At 37.8% G+C, this 19,833-nt stretch overlaps 2 protein-coding genes across 2 annotated transcripts in view; one reads left to right on the forward strand and one right to left on the reverse strand.

The window, feature by feature from the left end:
- Window positions 1–920: 920 nt before the first annotated feature.
- GFM1 (G elongation factor mitochondrial 1) overlaps window positions 921–19,833 on the reverse strand; it is a 43,087-nt gene continuing 24,174 nt past the window's right edge. Inside the window, exons 14-18 of the mRNA XM_070406908.1 lie at window positions 8,107–8,269; window positions 6,457–6,601; window positions 3,356–3,516; window positions 2,291–2,344; window positions 921–2,141 (exon numbers count right to left, since the gene is read on the reverse strand). Of these exons, the coding sequence (XP_070263009.1) occupies window positions 2,010–2,141; window positions 2,291–2,344; window positions 3,356–3,516; window positions 6,457–6,601; window positions 8,107–8,269 (655 nt within the window). The 3' untranslated portion in view covers window positions 921–2,009. The remainder of the gene's footprint in view (window positions 2,142–2,290; window positions 2,345–3,355; window positions 3,517–6,456; window positions 6,602–8,106; window positions 8,270–19,833) is intronic.
- On the forward strand, window positions 12,669–19,814 carry LXN (latexin). Its single transcript, XM_070406913.1, has 6 exons — window positions 12,669–13,039; window positions 14,307–14,369; window positions 15,703–15,880; window positions 16,178–16,314; window positions 19,144–19,206; window positions 19,472–19,814. Exons 1-6 carry the CDS (start codon window positions 12,911–12,913, stop codon window positions 19,568–19,570), a joined length of 669 nt encoding a protein of 222 aa, XP_070263014.1. The 5' UTR covers window positions 12,669–12,910; the 3' UTR covers window positions 19,571–19,814.

Genomic DNA, 19,833 nt, shown 5'->3' on the forward strand with positions numbered 1-19,833 from the left:
ATCACTTGGGAAACTTTTTATCTTGATCCAGAGAATCAGACCACCTGGGGTTGGCCTGGGTGTTTCTTTCAAAGCTCCCCAGGTGACTTTCTAAGGGTGGTAGGGACAGGAATCAGGGCAATACTGATTGTGCTGCTACCATTCTTCAATACAAGCAATACCGTCTTTCTTTAAATTAACCAACAATTATGCTTCACAACTGTAGTAGTCCCCATTGATTTCTTTCTTGCTACAGACCTTGGCTGATATGTGGTCTTTAATCAACTATAACCTAATGAGTTAGCAAGAAGTGTGGGTTCTGGTCCTGGATTTGTTCCAATGAAATCCTATTCTACTTACTCCCACCAGCTGGACCTGTGTTGTTGCCTATGAAATGTTGGTGTTGGATTAGATAACTATGCTCTTTTCTGACACTATATCTTTATGACCAGAATGTTTAACAAGTTAAAAACATCAACATTTGCCCATCTTAGTTCTAATTTTTATGACTGCTGGCAATAGCGAGAGGAACTGTGCTAAATTCCATGGAAGTATTTCTTCCTCAGGAACAATATTCTATGTTATTTTGAATGGCATGAGATGCTGATGAAATGCCAATGCAACAATATTTTTCAGGCTTGATGGTATTGTAGCAACAGACATATTCATGGGGAAAATGTGCTTGAGATGATGAATTTAAGTTATCAATTGAAAACTGACCGAGCTGCGTGGTCTTAGACAAGTGATTTACCTTCTCTGCACTTTTGCTTCCTCTATTACAAAATGGACCAATAGTACCTACTTTCACAGGGGAGTGAAAACTAAATTAGATAATGCATTTAAAGCACTTAGCAAATGCCTTGAAAACATGTGCTCAATACTTTTAAAAAATCTTTTTTCTAGAAACCTTAAGTTATAAAACCAAATCAAGGAAAACAAAGGAATTTAAACGTTATTTTATTTCCATTATTCACTAAGGAAAATAATTTGGATATGTCTGTTACATCACATGATTTCGGGATGAAGCGATTCTGAACAATATGGTAGAATTGCCAGGGAAGTCCAACTTATTTCAAAAACAAAAGCTTAACATTTGTTCTTTCATGATCTCAATGAGTATAATATGATAAATTCCAAATTCAACTAGCACTCAGTAGGTGAATGAACTGATTAGGCAGGAACTCTGAAACGTGTATTTCATTATTTAGAGCTGCAGAAACCTTCAGATGAACATAAGTGAGAATTGCATGTGCAAGGGCCTGTTTTTCACCTCATAGGTCCACAAGAAAGAAACATCAACACTCCTAAAAGAAGGCAGCTACACATTTGCAGATGAAAACAATCAGCTCTACATAAAACAGCTAGAAATTTAGCAGGCATTTTAATATACCAATGAAGAATCTGAAAAATGTACTCTATTAAGACCATATGGAACCTACTCTTAAATAAAAAAGCCTGCCTGTTAAAGATGACACTCCAAGAAGTGTCATGATATGTGCAATTCACTTTCAAGTGTTTAGCAAAAAAATAATTTTTTAAAAATTAAAAATATAAAAGTATGAGACATATAGACAACAAACAGATAAAACAAATATTGCAAAACAAATAATCAGATTAACAAATTGTTAACAAAATTGCTCATTGTTGAAACTAGATGGAAGGTATATGGTTGTTCTTTCAGTTTTTCTTTGTTAAAAATTCTTATGATAAAAATTTGAAAAGGAAGGTTACACACATCCTAAGCCTAGACGTGTAACTGATATGTCTCTTCCTGCTTAAAATAAATATAAAATATATAACAGTAATAATCATATTTTATTTGAGTTTTTTTCAGTGAACTATAAAACCATTCAATCGAGTTGAGATATACCTGGTACACAGAATTAACTTTGATATGATAGGAGCTCCTGAATATAATAGAAAGGGCTTCTAAAATTTCTTGTTTCTGCCTGAATTCATTCCACTGCGAGCTATTAAAATATCCAAGCCCTGCAGATTCAGTTGAAGTTAGCCGATGTAAATGAGTAAAGTTAGTTCTTTGCTTTTCCTTTTTTTATAGGAAGTTGACCTGTAGCTTCCAAATACTTATTAATGAGGTCCTCCTGTGTGGCTGGTAAACATGGCTGATATCTGCAGTACTCCATTGTGTACTCTCCCTTCCCCTGGGAGTTAAAAAAAAAATAACAGAGATTCAAAAAAACTTTTTATAACTATCAGGTAAAGTCGTGCAAAGACAAGATTTCACAAATTCCATGCTTTTGTAGAGTAGTCTCTTAAAGGGCACTAAAGTAAAACTTAAACACTTGCTTACCTCTGTACATGACCTAAGCTCAGTGGAATAACCAAACATATCATTTAGAGGGACCTAGAAACAAACACAGTAGATATTTTAGCACTGCTTTTTGAAAATATTTGAGATAAAAACAGAAAATAGCCATTTAATTCCTTTAGACCAGTGGTCGGCAAACTCATTAGTCAACAGAGCCAAATATCAACAGTACAACGATTGAAATTTCTTTTGAGAGCCAAATTTTTTAAATTTAAACTATATAGGTAGGTACATTGTTATTAACTTAATTAGGGTACTCCTAAGCTGGCCTTTGCTAAAAACGTGGTATTTTGTGGAAGAGCCACACTCAAGGGGCCAAAGAGCCACATGTGGCTCGCGAGCCGCGGTTTGCCGACCACTGGATAGACTTAGGTTTCTACTAACAACTCTATTTTAAAAGAACTTTAGCCAAAGAGAAACTTATTTTTGTTTTACTGCAAGTAGAAATCCTATTTGAATATAATTTCCTGACAGTCACAACTAGAGACCAAATGTTTCGGTTGCACACAGTGGCCATCACGGACAGCCTTCCCCCCATCCCCACTCCACTCTCTGGCCAGCTCAGCACTCAGAATTGTTTCTCCTGTGAAACTGTTAAAACAACTTTCCTTGGGACACCTTGATGACATGCTGACCGCACTGTCTTCTAGGAAGCTTTCTGGAATGTGATAAAAGACTTTCTCCCAGGAGATTTAAGTCAAGAAAGGAAATTAAATATTAGCCCAACAAATTAGAACATAAATAAAGCACCTTTGCAAATAAAGCCCTAATGAGAAAGATAATTAAATATCTAAGAAAAGAACATATTCACAAAAGGCCTACATGAAATGAACTATATTTTCAGCTTTTGCACTTAAGAGTGGCTCTAACAGGCCCTTGCACATGCAATTATAGAAATTGCCATATATATATAAAACCCACAAATTCAACACTCAAATAGCCAGGGAAATGTGTCAATTCGTTCTACAGTTTCCCAGAACAAAAGCTAACTCTAATTTCCTGCTGTGGTTAATAAAAGCAAGACTGGCAGTGACCAACAGTACTTACATCTGCATACAGTGTAAAATAGTCCTCAACTCCATCTTGTCCGGTGATTACCCCATGGCGCCGGTTAATTCCTGCAATCACTGTTCCCTGAAATTCATTCGGGGCCACAACTTCCACAGACATAATGGGTTCAAGAATACATAATGTTGCATTTGCTAAGGCTAGATTTTAAAAAAAAAATAGTTTATTAATATTTAAACAAACTGGAACACTTTTCTATCCAGATATACAAAAAGGGAGATAGAAGGTACTCTCCCAAATGTACACACAAAAATGACAAGGTTAAAATATTTAATCTGGTCTCATTTTTCTGATATCAGTAACAGTCACTCTTCAAATGGAAATTCCAATAAGACAAAGCTAAGTTTTAGTATTTCATTACTGTATTTTTAACCTTAAAAATCATTAAGCTACAGAGGATAATATAAAAGGGGTCTTAAAACCATACTAAATACTAAAGTCCTTTACCATTTCAATCATGCAGTTGAGAGTTACTTATTCTCTCTGAAAATCTGCAGGAGTAAAGACACTAACTGTTAAGTCTTTGACCAAGGTAAGCCAATTCTTTCTTGTAGGTAAACAATAGATGATAATTGAACTGAGAAGTTTGGTTACCCAAAATGTTCACCCTAAAACTCTCAGATGGCATTCAATGGAGATATATGCTTAAAAGCTGATTTTCTTACTGAGCTTGGCAAAAACTTTATTTTACCCTTTATATTTCTGTCTTTCATGGAGAAATAAGAATTGGATGAAGAAACAGCAAAGTAATTAACTTTTCATGTTAACACCCTGCCTATTTGCACGTTTACCTGGCAAACAACAATAACGGCCCCCCTCCCAAAAACTTCTCAATTCAATTATCATCTAGTGCTTTTCCTTTGCATATCCATACTTAACCATATCTATACACTTAAATAATTAAAAATTAATAGTACATATTCAACTTTTAGTTAATATTCACAAATACACAGGCTTTCTCATGGATGTATATGTGTATATTATAGGCATATACATCTATATCTATATTTCAAATAGGAACAATTAAAAAAGACGAGGCTTTGCTAATTGATAACCATACCAATTCTCTTGCTTTATGTAACCTCTAACCTCTATCTCCAGGAAAGCTACCAATTTCCAGTTGAGAACCAGCATAGAACTATTGGTGACTTCTAATTTGGTTTAACTGTACTTTTAAAAAGTATCACAAGGCATACATTTACCAAATCATCACGTTACACACTTTAAATATCTTACAATTTTGTCAATTATCTATACTAATAAAAGGGTAATGTGCTAATTAGGGCAGATGTCTTCCGGATGTCCATCTGGACATCTATCAGACAAAGCCACAGGGGCTGCGAGGCCTGGGGCTCATGGCAGCCATGGGCTCAGGCAGCCGTGAGCCCCAGCAACTGCGAGGCCTGGTGCTCAGGCCTCGGAGCCGCTGAGGCTGGCAGTGGCAGCATCAGGAGGGTGATGGGGGTGGTGCCTTCCCCTGATCAGCTCTGTCGCCTCCCGCAGAGGGAGACCAGACTGCGGCTTAGGCCCGCTCCTAAGCTGTCAGTAGGACATCCCCTGAGGGCTCCTGGACTGTGAGAGGGGGCAAGCCAGGCTAAGCCCCCCACCCAGTGCATGAATTTTCGTGCATCGGGCCTCTAGTACTCCAATAAAGCTGAAAAGAATATTACGTTAGTCCAACTAAGCTATCAGCTTAAGATTAAAGTGAAGAGGCAGGTGTTTTAATCTCAACCATGGCTAAAAAGTCTTATTTTCTTTGTAACTTTATTTCCCTTTTCCTGTTCTATATAATAAAAGCTTAATATGCTAAGTGTCCAGTTGTCTGTTCAACCAATCGAAGCGTAATATGCTAATGATATGCTAAGGCCACTCAACCGCTCGCTATGATGTGCACTGAACATCAGGGGGCAGTCAACCTGTCACTATGACATGCACTGACCACCAGGGGGCAGACGCTCCGACTGGTAGATTAGCTTGCTGCTGGGGTCCAGCCAATTAGGACTGAGTGAGGCAGGCTGAACACGCCCTGGAGCCCTCCCGCGGTCCCTCCCCAGCTGGCCAACCTCCCGAGTCCCTTCCCGGCCCTGATCATGCACTGGTGGGGTTCCTCAGCCTGGCCTGCACCCTCTCGCAATCCAGGGCCCCTCGGGGGATGTCAGAGAGCCGGTTTCAGCCCGATCCCGCAGGCCAAGCCGAAGGACCCCACTGGTGCACACACCAGGCCTCTAGTTTAACATAATCTTTAGACTGACAGGATTTCTAGATCACAGATTTCAAATGCAATTTTAATAGACAGCTGGCATAAAGAAAATGGGAAGATTCTCTCTCTTTCACAACTGAGAGACAAAAACACAAATTACTAATATCTTCCATTAGTTTCAGTAAAATAAGAAATTAGCAATCTAGTCAAGATCTGAGCAACCTTTTCCAACCACTGCCCCCCACCTGATTTCAGGACACAACTTCGAAATTTCTTCGTTAAATAACCCTGAAGCCAAACTGCTGTGTTGTCATTTGCTTTTCTGTCTTAAAAACAATGAATCAGATATGTTTGCAATTGCTTAGGGCTGTTCAAATGCGTTTTAATATACATATTATACTGTGTGAGAAAGGCTGGCAATTTTAGCAGTTTAGCAAGAAGTCTGCACTGTGAATAAGGTTTACTGAATTCTTTCAAAATACTGTGCCATCCTCAAAATGCCTAAAAGCCTTCAATGTCCTATAAGAAAAAATTATTTATAAATTTATGGAGTTCCTTATATCTGACTAAATCACAAAGAAATATTATGACTGTAGTTAATGTGTCTTTAAAATATTTCTTGGAATTCTGAATATTTCTATCTTTTTATGAAAAACAACATATAGATTGTGATTTTAAACATATAAAAATTAACAGGTAATTTAGGAGAACAAAGTAGGCTTTTAATTTTATATAGTACTCTATCCTCACTTTTGTTCTATGAATATTTGCTCAGGACTAGCCAGGTTCTCTGGTGTGCCACCCAGTGCTCTGGGGAGGGAAGACCAAACCAGCAAGCAAAAACAGTGAGTGATGTGGCATGTGCTGGGACACAGCATACCTTGTTTAAGCGCCCCTTCTCCTGCGCGGATGAAAGAGATTTCATTGGAATCAACCATGTGATGCGCTCCATCTTGCAGGACAAACCGGAGCCCAGAGAGTTTGTGACCAGACAGAGGGCCCTTCTCGCAGGCATCCAAAAACCCCTGTTAATGAATGAACACCACTTCTGGAGTGAGTGGATTTCCCTTGCAGATGCATTACCAAGAGCCCCCAAACATTTTAGTATTCAGAAGCTTAACATTTTTATATATGCTATATTTCATGCCTCATTAAAAAAGTTTTAAAAAGTTGAACAGCCTACTTAATTATTTTGGCATCTAGATGAATAATCTCTAGGAAAAGGGTATTAGTTAAAGGTGTTAGTTGGTTTGAAAGTGATGCTGAGGGTGGTAACAATCACTTTTTCAAAACCTCATTTTCGGGAATTATATAACTCTCATAACCCACGATAGAGACAGCATGATCTTAATTTTACATGGTGGAAACAGATGAAAGGCAAATCAAAGGAACTCCCCAAAAGAAACCCCCCTCCAAAAGTGGCATTTATTCAACAGCTGCAATTCTTCTTTTTAAAAAAAATAGCTTCATTGAGGTTTAAATGACATACAATAAACTACACATATTTAAAGAGTACAATTGATATGTTCAGTTCTTTTTCATCCAACCACTTAAAATATATATGTAGAGCTCCTACAATTCAAGTTAGTTTTTCTTGGCAAAACAATCACATGACTGCACATACACTACAATATATTTCTCTGATATTTAAAAACTGTAAACTCCGTATGTTAAAAAACAATCTGGCTCTCATTCATCTACATTAATCTTGAGGAATAGAAGATAATTCAAAAAGTGTGTGAATGACAAAATATTGTCTTGAAATAAAGAATAATGAATAAAATATGCTAATCACAAAAAATGCTATCACCACTGATACCAAAATTATAATCTGTTAATAAAGATATATAAGTTACAAGGTTAAAAAAACAACAACGAAAAACCTCAATCTATAAGAACAGATAGCTGTTAAAAGTTTACAGCTGTCTTAAAGCCAGTGACCTAGAAAGCAAACAAAACACAAACCACTTACATGTGCAGAGCACTTCACAACTGACAAAGAAATGTCACAGTCTTATCTGGTCCTCAGTTTTGTGAGGGGTTCAAGTTTAAGTATTTCACTCTCACTTGACAGATAAAGAAACTGTCTCTGAACACTGTGATTTACCAAAGAGCACAGTAACTAGAGCAGATTTAACAGCAGCACCCAGGTGTTGGGAATCTTAAAGCTCATTCTACAAAGTTGCCTAAAATCTTCATAAATCCCTAATGACTACTGCAAATTTCAATCACTGATTACAATCACTGGAGTAGTTTCAAGTTATCAAGAGAAATATATAACTTTATCAACTTAACAAGAGAAAATAATGATGATTAAGAAACAAAATGATTTCCCTTCATTGTTATACATACATTTATAGCTCTTGAACTTAATGAATTGAAGATTCTAAATTGGATAGAAAGCTTAGCAATTAGATAAAGAAGCAGTACTTTAAAATGAACGAGGGAAGACAATGTGAGAGAAATGTGAGTTGATACCTAATAAACTCATGCTTTTTATTTTTATGTGTGTTTTTTGTTTTGTTTTCACCTTTTCTACAGCAGGCACAAATTGTTTGGGAACATTTGACCCAAATGTTTCATCTGAAAACTCCAACTTAGTGTAGTTCTCTGGCTCCAGAGGCTCCAGGACACCTATCACTTTTCCAAACTGGCCTGCACCACCCGATTGCTTTTTATGTGTAAACTCAAACCTAAAAGAGATTTAGGAGAGAAAAAAAAAATCAACATAGCATTTGATTTACCATATGTACTTACCAAATTAAATCACTCCTACCGATTTAAATGAAAAACCACATTTCATTATTTTTACTTTTTTCTTTGAATATGATGGCCTTGCTATAAAATTTTATTGTAGAATTTATTTGAAAAAGGATCCTTTCCTTTCTGTTTTTACTTAAGAAGTGAGGATGGGATATACCACCAAAATAACCCATGGCCTAAATTCCACCAATTCTGAATTTATTCCCCAAGTAGAAAAGTAAAAGTCAAGTAATTAAAATAAGTCAGGCTCTGGCTGGTTGTTCTCAGTGGTTAGAGCTCTGGTTGGCCTGCAGACCAAAGAGTTTGATTCCCATCCCCAGCCCTGGTTGGGGCACATGTGGGAGGCCACCAATCGATGTGTCTCTCTCACATTGATATTTCTCTCCCTCTCTCTCTCCTCCTGCCCCCTTACTCTGTTTAAAAAATTCAATGGGAAAAATATCCTCCAGTGAGGATTAAAAAAAGAAAATACTAAGTAAGTCAGTCTAAGGTTCTTATTCTAGTAACCGACATTCTGAAAAGCTTACCCATTTCTTTGGAATGCCTCCCTTTCCTGGGATAGTATTCTCTCCTTAAACCTCTACAACCAAGGACAGTTATTTGAAAATGGAAGCTCAGCAGTTAATTTATTCAGATAGTTCCTATCTGGTTTTATTACTTGGACATTATGGACTGATGCAATACAAGAGAAGGGAGTTTTAGGTGAAATAACACCCCAAAAAGATTAATAGCAAAAAGATAATGACTAAACATAAGTCATTCAAAGAGACACATATATAAACCCAGGTTGGTGTCTACTTTAAACCACAAAGAGCAATATAAGTAGAACAAAGTAAGCAGTTTACATACATACTAAGCATATGCACTGAGCCAACCGGCTAGGGCCATACTAAGCATATTTACATAGGCTACTATTTCATTTAAAAAACATTTCATGAGTATCTACTGTTTACAAGGCATTTCGTCCTTTAAAATAAAACCTTCCTCAAGACATCAGGTAGAAGAGATCAGCTCCTTTCAAAATTGTCTGAAGATAACTGTAGAGTGGTGGACATTAATGAGTGCATGTTCCTGCATACATATCTTTGAGTGGTTTGGAAAATATAAGTATCAATTTTGGTAGGAGATGCTAGCTTAGAATAAGCAGATTTCATAAAGAGGCCCCAACAGTGTCTGATAAAATGCCTTTAAATAATCTTCCAGTGGTCAAGAGCTTCAGGATGGCCTGGGATAAACAAAATGCTAAAAGGTTAATTCCTGGGAGGGATGTAAACAGCCATCAGAACGAAGAGAAGGAAAGCAGAGGAGAAACAACTGCCAAGTCACCACAGGTTTACTGAAGGTTCCAAAACTGTGGTCCACTGACATATTCTCGGGTATGCCTGAGTTTTTGAGACATTTTACATTTTGTTTTCAATTTGATAATAAAATAATATCTACACAATATAATCTAGATCTGTGCTATCTACATGGTAATCCATAAACACCGATATTTATATTTAAACTAGAGGTCTGGTGCACGAATTCGTTCACGGGTGAGGTCTGGCCAGCTGGTCTCGCCCTCCATCAGTGTTGGGGGCGCTGATCGGGGCTCCAGTTGGGCCAGTTGGCTGCCACAGTGCGCGTCATAGCGATGGGTCTTTCTGGTGGTTCCAGTTGCTTGGCTTTTATATATATATAGATTAATAGAAATTAAATAAAATGTAAAATTCAGTTCCTCAGATACAGTAGTCACATGTGGAGAATGTCTACTGTACAGGACAGCAAGACAACATTTTCATCACTGCTCAAAGCTCTATGGCAGAACTGCTGTGGAAGACCCACTCACAAACAAGTCACCCATGCAGCTTCGGGGACCATGTGTGAATTTAAAATCAAGTGGATGCCAAATAACAAAACACCTGTGTGCCAGGTTTGTACCAAGCACTTACTTGTTCTATACCACCAATTAATGTACTGTTTTTATCATTTTACAGATGAGAAACCTAAGGATCACAGAAGGTATGTAACTTGCCAAACATGACATAGTTATATCATGTGCAAAATCCAATGCTCTTAATCAAACATTTTTCTAGAAGGCTAATAAAAAAAGAATATAAAGTGATTTAAACTGCAAATGATGCATTCACTTCAAGAGCCGTTAGAGGGTGCTGCACAAATAGACTGTACACTAGTTCAAATAGAGAACAGGTGGGAGACTACAGGCATGCTGAGAGTTAAAGAACCCAGGCGCCTGTGGTCAGCTCACTGACATGCTGCAAAAGGCAATTTCGTTTTGGCAAAACATCACGTCTCACATTAAAATTAATGTTAGTTAAAATTGTGCTGGTTTTGTTGTTTATTTCTACTTTATAGATTCATTTGGACTTTACAGTCGGACCAAAGTTGTAAACCATAGGTGTTTTTACTTAGTTTTATGTTTATACAGTTATATAAAATCATAGTTTAATTTATCTGGTCCCAGAGACCAATAATAATTTTGTTCTTTTTAAGATAACCCATACATTATTTGAGGATAGTGATCTCTTGATAACCATTCATGAAGCTTTAGTAAGATTTCAAGGACTCAAATATAGAAATTATATAAGGAGATTTTCTTAATGTAGTTTATTTAACATTTAAATAGGCAGTTAATTTTTTAATTCAATTATATTTTTAAAAAACTTAAATTGAGATGTGTGCTTTTAATAAATGCTGGTTACATCACAACCTTTACTATTAACCTTGATCTACAGAGATGGCAACTGTATTCATAAAGCTTCCAAATGGTGACCTTATCTAACACAGATGCTAACTAGCTATTTGAGAAACTTTAAAGTTCATTTTCAGGAAAAAGCTCTTTCTGCATCATCAAAAGGTGATAGTCACTCTTTCCTGGACACTATCAAAGGAGCACACAATTCAAACAATTCACACACACACACACACACACACTCACCCTAAGAGGTTGGCTGAACGATGAATGACTCATACCCTTTCCCCTCAAAAGAAAAACAACCTTCAATTTTTTTAGAAAAAGTCTTGAGGAGAAGCTAACCTCTTTGTCCTCTAGTTACTTGACAGTTGTTGGCTAATATTACTAAAAAAGATGGAAATGCCTTACTGCTTCCTTTTTAAAAAAAAATCCATTTATTCCAAAGAAAGACTATAAGTAAAGTGAAAAGGGTATTTGAGGAAGACAACACATTACAAATACATTTTTCACTTTTTTAAAGTACCACCAAAACATATGCCTAGCAAAACACAAAAACAAAAATATACCCCTTCAAAAACACATTTTTGAGAAAAAGAGCAAAAGAATCTTTATTTCTAAGCCAACAAGCTAAAGGGCAGGTTTGACCATACATCTGATGAAAAGAAACCTTAGCTTTCTGATCTAAAGAAAATCCAAACAGCCTAAATTATAGCCTCTTTAAAGGTGACCCAAGAAGGTAATTAAAAAATCTAGAGTGAAAATGCACTGCCTACTAAAAGTTTGGGCTTGCTTAAACAAAGGAGCTTTAGAAACCCCTGCTTTTGTTAGAAGCTTCTTCAATGTCCTGGCTCTGTATAAGTTCAGTCTTTAAGGGTGCTTTAATCCTTAAAGTTAAATTTTCAGTGACTAGAGGAAGTTGGAAGCAGTGTTATATCAAAATCTTATCTAAGTCAGTGGTTCTCAACCTTCCTAATGCCGCGGCCCTTTAACACTTGTTGGCAGTTCCTCATGTTGTGGTGACCTCCAACCATAAAATTATTTTCGTTACTACTTCATAACTGTAATTTTGCTACTGTAAACAATATGTAATTATATATGTGTTTTCCGATGGTCTTAGGGGACCCCTGTGAAAGGGTCGTTCGACCCTCAGGTTGAGAATCTAAGTGAAGGGAGACAGGGGTGCCAGTGCATTTTTTAAACTTCTCCTGATCCAAATTACATAATCCTCCAAATTAATGCTATAGTGTGCAGTCTCTCATACCCTGATTTGGGCAGAACTGGCCCAACCCCACAAAAGCTGGGTAAGAGCAGGCTTGTTCCTGGACTCACAATGGGAGGGGTTAAGAAGTAATAGGCATCTGTTCACTGCAGGGAGCTCCTTTGCACTTTGTCCTGTGTGTGACACTGTGGGTGGTGCATAAGGAAGTTGTGTTCCAGCCTGCAAGTGAAGCAAACGAACTGTCTTTCCACGGAGAGGAATTTAGAGGCTCCATGAAGGTTAAGGCCAAAAAGCCCCTCCCGCACTTCTGCGAAGGGTGACGTCCGGCCGACCAGTCCCCCAGCCCCTCCCCACTCTGGGCCCTCCCCGCCAGATGCAGGGGCTCTCCAGGCGGCGGAAACCCAGAGTAAAAGCACGCAGAGCAGGGCGGGGCACAGGAGCTGCCAGTCCCGCAGCCGGCGCCCTGGCGCAGCTTCCTGAACCGGAAGGAGGGAAGGAAGGAAGGAGGGAAGAAGCAGGCGAGCCCGCCCACGCCCAGCCCAGCGGGGCCAGCCGACTCCTCTGCCTCCTCGGCAACCGGCTGCAGGCTGGGAGGCGAAGGCGGCGCACTCGTACGAACAGACCCGTGCTCTCCCAGCTGCCGCTCGCTCGGCAAGAATGGAAATCCCCCCGACCCACTACCCAGCCTCGAGGGCGGCCTCGGTGGTGGAGAACTGCATCAACTACCAGCAAGGGACCCCCAACAAGGTGTTCCTGGTGCAGACAGTCAAACAGGCCAGCATGGAGGTGAGTCTAGCGGCGCCCACACCGGCTCTCAATACTCCCAAGGGTCCCCTCCCTCCCTCTTCGTTCTGGGATTGGCTGCTGGCTTCAGGTCTACAGGGGTTAACATTTCTGGGGAACAGTCGACTCTCCAGTCTCTGGGGATAGCCTGGGGCCTGTTTGTTTTCAAGGGAAGGCAGAGACACGATATTTTTATGGGCACTGTTACAAGGATCTGGGGAAAATGTTCCCAATGAGAGGCAGCATTTTCCTTCCGACAAGTGAAACCTGTAGGAACCATTCAAAAGAATCTGAAAACTGCTATGACATTACTCACCTACTACACAATCTGGATCAACAGAAGCCCCTATCTTGCAAACGATTCTTCATTTTACGAGCAACCCTTATTAGGCCCCTTGACCAAAATGATGGGGGAAACAGAGCAAGATGACAACCAGTATCAGTGTGGTGAGAAGCTTCACTCTAACCACCCAAAGCACTAGTACAACCAACCAGAAGTGAGGTGCTTGCTCTCTCTGGCTAAAGGGTTAAATTAAATGCATAAGACCTCAGCAGTCACTAGTCTTGTTTCCATTTTACTAAAATCTCATGGGTTTGAGATTTTTCATTATTTATCTGACATTAGTTTAACAGCCTTTAAGAGCTGAAAGGGAGTAGATGTTAACTGCACTAGATAACATAATTAGGTATAAGTGCCCGATTGTATCTTGATTCAAAAGTGAAATACCTAAACATTTGTCTTACTGTTATAAAATTTATTAAAGTATCATTTTTCAGGCCCAATAATATACAGGTAAAATCAGAACTTAACATGTCTAATCACTTTGCAGTAATCTGCCTCAAAATGGAATTCACTATCACTGAACACGGTTTGGACATAAAGTACCCATAGGACTCTGTGAAAAATCTTTTCAATGATGTATCCTGTTTGCCATCTTTAGACTTAAAAGCTGTTTCAAAATTTCTTCTATAGAGATTTAGGATCACCTATTCAGAGGTTGAAGTCCTCTGACTGAAAGTGAATTGGAACCCATTTTATTTATATATGCTTTCATCCCACCCTTTTTTCACATCCAAAATAAACTTGATAGGGGTCCTGCTAAATTAGATGTTATATACATGGCAATATGCTTTTATGGTCCAAGGCTTTAATTATTTACCCCCACCAGTCAGGCACCGTCCCCCCCCAATCGAATAAGAATGGATTCTTCTAACAATGCAGAGAATTGAGTTATTGTTATAATAACTCACTACATTTTCTTAATTTTAGGATATTCCAGGAAGAGGACATAAGTATTGCCTTAAGTTTTCTGTGGAAGAAATTATCCAAAAAGTAAGTGAAATGTCCTTTATTATTAAATAAAATTTAATTCTAAATAATCCAGATCACCTTGGCTGATCAAATCATAGGATTAATTTGTATTTTGTAAGTTGTTAAATTTGTAAGTTGTGAAACCCTGCCTTGAAAAAAAAATGGCATACAAGGGTCAGTTTTTGCTTTTTTTGTGTATTCTGAGATACATGAAGTATTTCTATTGAGCTTTTTAAAAAGTAGACTCTATATACTTCAGTTCAAATAAATTCCCTTTAAAATGTTACGTACTCATAGGGCAATCTGAACTCATGCCAAATATTAACAAGTGAAAAAAATTACTCTCCAATCATCACCTCTTTGCCTTTTTCTCATTCTGCTTTTAATTTCTTGTAATTAAAGAAAGCAAGTGTTTTTAGATATTTATGAGCAGTATAATAGCCAACTGATATCGTCATGTTCACATGAGAATCTTTCAGTAATGGGGAGGGAAATTTTTATATACTTCTCAAATTATTAATGAGACAAATTTAAAAGGAAGGACTTGCACTTTGTACCGCAACCATCTTGAAATTTAAAAAAGCTTGCCCTTTTGTTGAGCATATTCAGAAGAGAAGAGATACAGATTAACATAAGGAGATTCATTAAAAGGCAGCTGCTAGACAACCATCTTTACAAAGCAGAACCAATGTTACAATCTTCTCATTTTACATCTAGATGCAAGTTGCTGTATCTGAGTTTGAGAAAATTACTGTTATTACAAGAGCAGAGAGTAAGAGTAATGGAAAGAATTAAAAAGTAACCAGAGCCCTAGCCGGTTTGACTCAGTGGATAGAGCATCAGCCTGAAGGATCCTGGGTTCTATTCCGGACAAGGGCACAGACCTGAGCTGCAAGCTTGATCCCTGGCGCTAGCTGGGCCACATGTGGGAGGCAACCAATCAATGTGTTTCTCTCACATCAATGTTTCTCTCTCTCCATCTCTACCCTTCCACTCTCTAAAAATCAATGGAAAAATATGCTCTGGTAAGAATTAACAACACAAAGTAACCAGAGTTTGGAGATGGGATATAGTCAGACTAAAATCTAGCATTGAAAATGGACATCTCATTAATACTGAAATATATTCCAAGTTTTAAGACAAATTTAAAAGATAATGAGACCACATGTAGATGTATTTTAGACACATCTAAGAAAATTACTAGGCCAGCCCTAATTAGATTACCTCTGAAGTAGGCATTCTGAAGTCAAGACTGAAACAACACTGTTAGGGGCCAATGATTTAAATATTATATCTCAGAGAACAATAGTAATGGATTTACATGTAAAGATCTTTTGCAAAATGTCTCAAACAGCAAGTGATAGTGAACTGCACAGCTGAAGTTCTTTACCCTACAATGGGACAAGATACTGCACCAGAAGTCAACTTCACATTTGAAGGAGAAATTGGAAAGAACCCTGATGAAGAAGATAATACATTTTATCAAAAACTCAAGTCCATGAAGGAACCACTAGAAGCAGAAAATATTCCAGGTATTTAAATATGGCACGGAGAAATATTTTTTGAACTTTAAGATCAATATCAATGATCTATGCTCAAAATTATTACATGTTAATATTATGTTGGAAACATATTGACTTTTGCAAAAATATCCATTACCAATCTAATTCAACAACAGAATCTCTTGAAACATTATAGACCCATGGCCTAATTAAATTATTTTCTAAACACATTTGAAGGAAACAAAGAGATGATTTAGAATTTAGATTTTGTAAATGGTTAATACTGTAAGTATAAAGTAATTCCATTTATCATGCTTCCCTCTCCAGACAGTTTTGGAAATATATCTCCAGCAATGAAGCCAATCCGACATTTAGCCTGGGTTGCCTGTGGTTATATAATATGGCAGAATTCTACTGAAAACACATGGTATAAAATGGTAAAAATTCAAACTGTCAAGCAAGTGGTAAGTAATGTCTATAAAATTCACTTGTAATAGGGTTAATGTTTACTGAAAGTGCTCTGATTCATTATTAGATCATTAGCGCCCCATTAGTAATTTTGCATTTAAAATAGTGTACCAAGTAATTTGAAGGAGAGGTCAGTTACAGTCAAGGCCAGAGAAAGTGAAGCTGCAGTATCAAGAGAGTGAAGTGTTGTTATAAATAATTTGGCAACCTGAGTTTTGTATACAAATTACTAGCCATGCAATATTGAAACTATCTCTGCTGAAAAAAAAAAAAAAAAAAAAGAAACTATCTCTGCTGTTTTCTTCTACTGAAATGGTAGTGCCAGAGCTATTAGAAACATGGCTGCCGTTTTCTCTGGGGATCAGCCAGACCAAAAATATTAGCATCTTAGGGTTGTGGAGCTTGCTGTATGTAATTTTCTTTTATAACCCAATGAGTCACAGTTTACAACCTCTTATCTTACTTGTTGCTAGCCTTGTGTTTTCTTAAGTCTGACTATTCTGAACTGCCTCTTTCTAGACCTTAAAGAGATAAAAATAAATTCTTTGATTTTAGCTTCATTAAGGGGTTAAAAAGAGAGGAAAAAAAAAGTCTACTTGTGGTATCTAATGGAAAGAAGGGAGACAGTGTACAAAGAAACCACCACAACAGTTTCAGTCGGCTCCAGAAAGGACAGACTTTCCAGCTTGTTGATACTGCAGCAGCGCTTGGAGCACCTTTACTCCAAAGGCTTCTGCAACCAGTTACTAGATACCTATAGGCACTGGAGGACAGGATACCTTATTACAGCACTCAGAGTGTGGTGTCAGATACCTAACATAAATATTAGAACAACATTTTAAGAAACTGCCCTTTTCTAGTGCATTTTTGTAGACCTCAGTCCTGATTACAACACTCCTATAGGGGTACTGTGGCCTCAAATAACTGGTCCAGGTTAAAGAGGCTACATAATCATAATTGTTCAAGCCATGTCTTAATAGCAAAATATGCACAAAGACAGGGCTAGTAGTTTTTATGAAAGAAAACTCCTATGACCCTTCACCAAATGTAGTTTTAAGGCATTAATGAAAATCTCAACAGAAGAGTTTAACCCCTGCTTCAGGCTATATATATATTACTAAGAGGCCCAGTGCATGACATTCGTGCTGGCGGGGTGGAGGGGGAAGGCGTGTTCCTCAGTCCAGCCTATGCCTGCTCCCCATGGATCTAAGCCAGGGGTGGGCAAACTTTTTGACTCGAGGGCCACAATGGGTTCTTAAACTGGACCGGAAGGCCGGAACAAAAGCATGGATGGAGTGTTTGTGTGAACTAATATAAATTCAAAGTACACATCATTACATAAAAGGGTACGGTCTTTTTTTTTTTTTTAGTCCGGCCCGCGGGCCGTAGTTTGCCCACTGCTGATCTAAGCGCTGCCAGCTGCCATGGAGGTGGGCCAGTGGGCTCACCAGCAGTCCGCCTGGCATGTGGCTGAGCTGTGCTCCTCCTGTGGGAGAGCACTGACCACCAGGGGGCAGCTCCAGCATTGAGCGTCTGCCCCCTGGTGATCAGTGTGTGTCATAGTGACTGGTCATTCGCCATTCAGTTGATTTGCATATTACCCTTTTATATAGGATATCTTACCTAGTAAGACCCAACATGTAAGAAACCTTAATACTGATTTTTACCATATCTTTTAAAGGACATTCTTTGCTGATATACTCTAAGAAAGAATTACTTCAGGATACCATAAGGAGAGAATTGTATGCTTTTATTTGACCCTGGGGCCACATTTATAATCACTGTTCACCAAAGGGTGTACTACAGGAGCTTGTGCTGCTTGGAGTCCAGGGCTTATTTCAGTATATCGATTATGTAAGCCAGGGGTCCTCAAACTACGGCCCGCGGGCCACATGCAAATACAAATATTGTATTTGTTCCCGTTTTGTTTTTTTACTTCAAAATAAGATATGTGCAGTGTGCATAGGAATTTGTTCATAGTTTTTCTTTAAACTATAGTCCGGCCCTCCAACGGTCTGAGGGACAGTGAACTGGGCCCCTGTTTAAAAAGTTTGAGGACCCCTGATGTAAGCCCTAAAGAGTCCTGCCTCTGGTAGATGCAATATTTGTGTTGCTGATAGTATAAATACTTTATATGCACAAAGCAGTAAGCACAGATTAAAGCTTTAATTACAAACTCAGATAACTATACTCACTACATTTTACTATTTTCAGGCTTTTTTTGTGTATTTTTTTTTATCCTTACCCGAGGATATGTTTTTCTTGATTTTAGAGAGAAAAGAAGGGAAAGAGAGAGAAACACTGATGTGAGAGGCAAAACATCAATTAGTTGCCTCCCACGTGAGCCCTGACCAGGATCAAACCTTCAACCTTTTGGTGTACAGGACAACACTCCAACTAACTGAACCACCCAGCCAGGGTTATTTTCAGTTTTTTAAAAATAATTTCTATAATAAAATTGGTTTCCTTTCATGTAAACACTTATTTCAGTAGTTTATCCCTTCAATTGTGCTTTTCTGAACAATGTAAACATTAAGCCATTTTAAATGACCAACTATAGACTGTAATACTCTTAAGGAGCTACCACAACTAGGACACTATAAACAGAAAGTAGAGTAACAAATGAAAAGTCATAATTTTAAATTGTAGTTTGAAAAAAACATTTGTAAGAGAAAGTTTTTCTGACAGGCTAAATTATGACATTCAATTTTTATTTTTACTTAAGTGGTAGTATTATAAGCATCTAATGAAACATGATTTTTGAAATTAAAATATTGTTTTGCCAATGATATTGTTTTATACACCAGGTTTTTAATTTATTATAGCAAAGAAATGATGACTTCATTGAGTTAGACTACACCATTCTACTTCATGACATTGCATCTCAGGTAAAGTACCATTTATTTACTTTTATTTGATGCCACTTTGAAAATTGAGACCTGTTTTATAACCACAGTATGCTGTATTAATTTTGACTCTAAATCACAATTTATGTAAATTCAATAGGCACCAAGTTGAAGTATTCTTGCAATTTAACTTGTTTTGTGCTCTTCTTTATGAGGACTATTTTGTTTCTAACAAGACATAAACCCAACTCTGTTTTTTTAAGGGTTTTCTGAATTTTATTCTAGCATTAGTTTCCTTTATTTGCAGGAGATTATTCCTTGGCAAATGCAAGTTCTCTGGCATCCACAATATGGCACTAAAGTAAAACATAATAGCCGTCTGCCAAAGGAAGCACAACTGGAATGAAAGAAGACCCCCAACATTGGATGAAGTGTCAGTATGCTTACTAATGATGTGTATGTCAACCTTCACTGATATCGAGCTGAAGGGGCCAAACAAATCCCTAACGTCACTCTGTATAAATGTCTTAGCTACAGCACAGAACTGTATAGCTTCCAAAATAAAGAGTGTCATGATGTAAAAGTGTCTTAATAACAGTAGTAGTACTATGTATATCCCACAATAAAAAGCTTCAATTCCAGCCTCATAATAGGTTTGACTGTGTTGCA

This window comes from Myotis yumanensis, unplaced genomic scaffold (assembly GCF_028538775.1).
Source record: "Myotis yumanensis isolate MYYU_CA2020_CCGP unplaced genomic scaffold, mMyoYum1.0.hap1 SCAF_2, whole genome shotgun sequence".
Taxonomy (NCBI): Eukaryota; Metazoa; Chordata; class Mammalia; order Chiroptera; family Vespertilionidae; genus Myotis; species Myotis yumanensis.

Coding starts and splice junctions, on each gene's coding strand:
- LXN (XM_070406913.1), top strand. CDS start 12,911: ATGGAAATCCCCCCGACCCACTACCCAGCCTCGAGGGCGGCCTCGGTG. Junction 15,881..16,177: donor AGAAGCAGAAAATATTCCAG/GTATTTAAATAT, acceptor TTCCCTCTCCAG/ACAGTTTTGGAAATATATCT. Junction 16,315..19,143: donor TTCAAACTGTCAAGCAAGTG/GTAAGTAATGTC, acceptor AATTTATTATAG/CAAAGAAATGATGACTTCAT.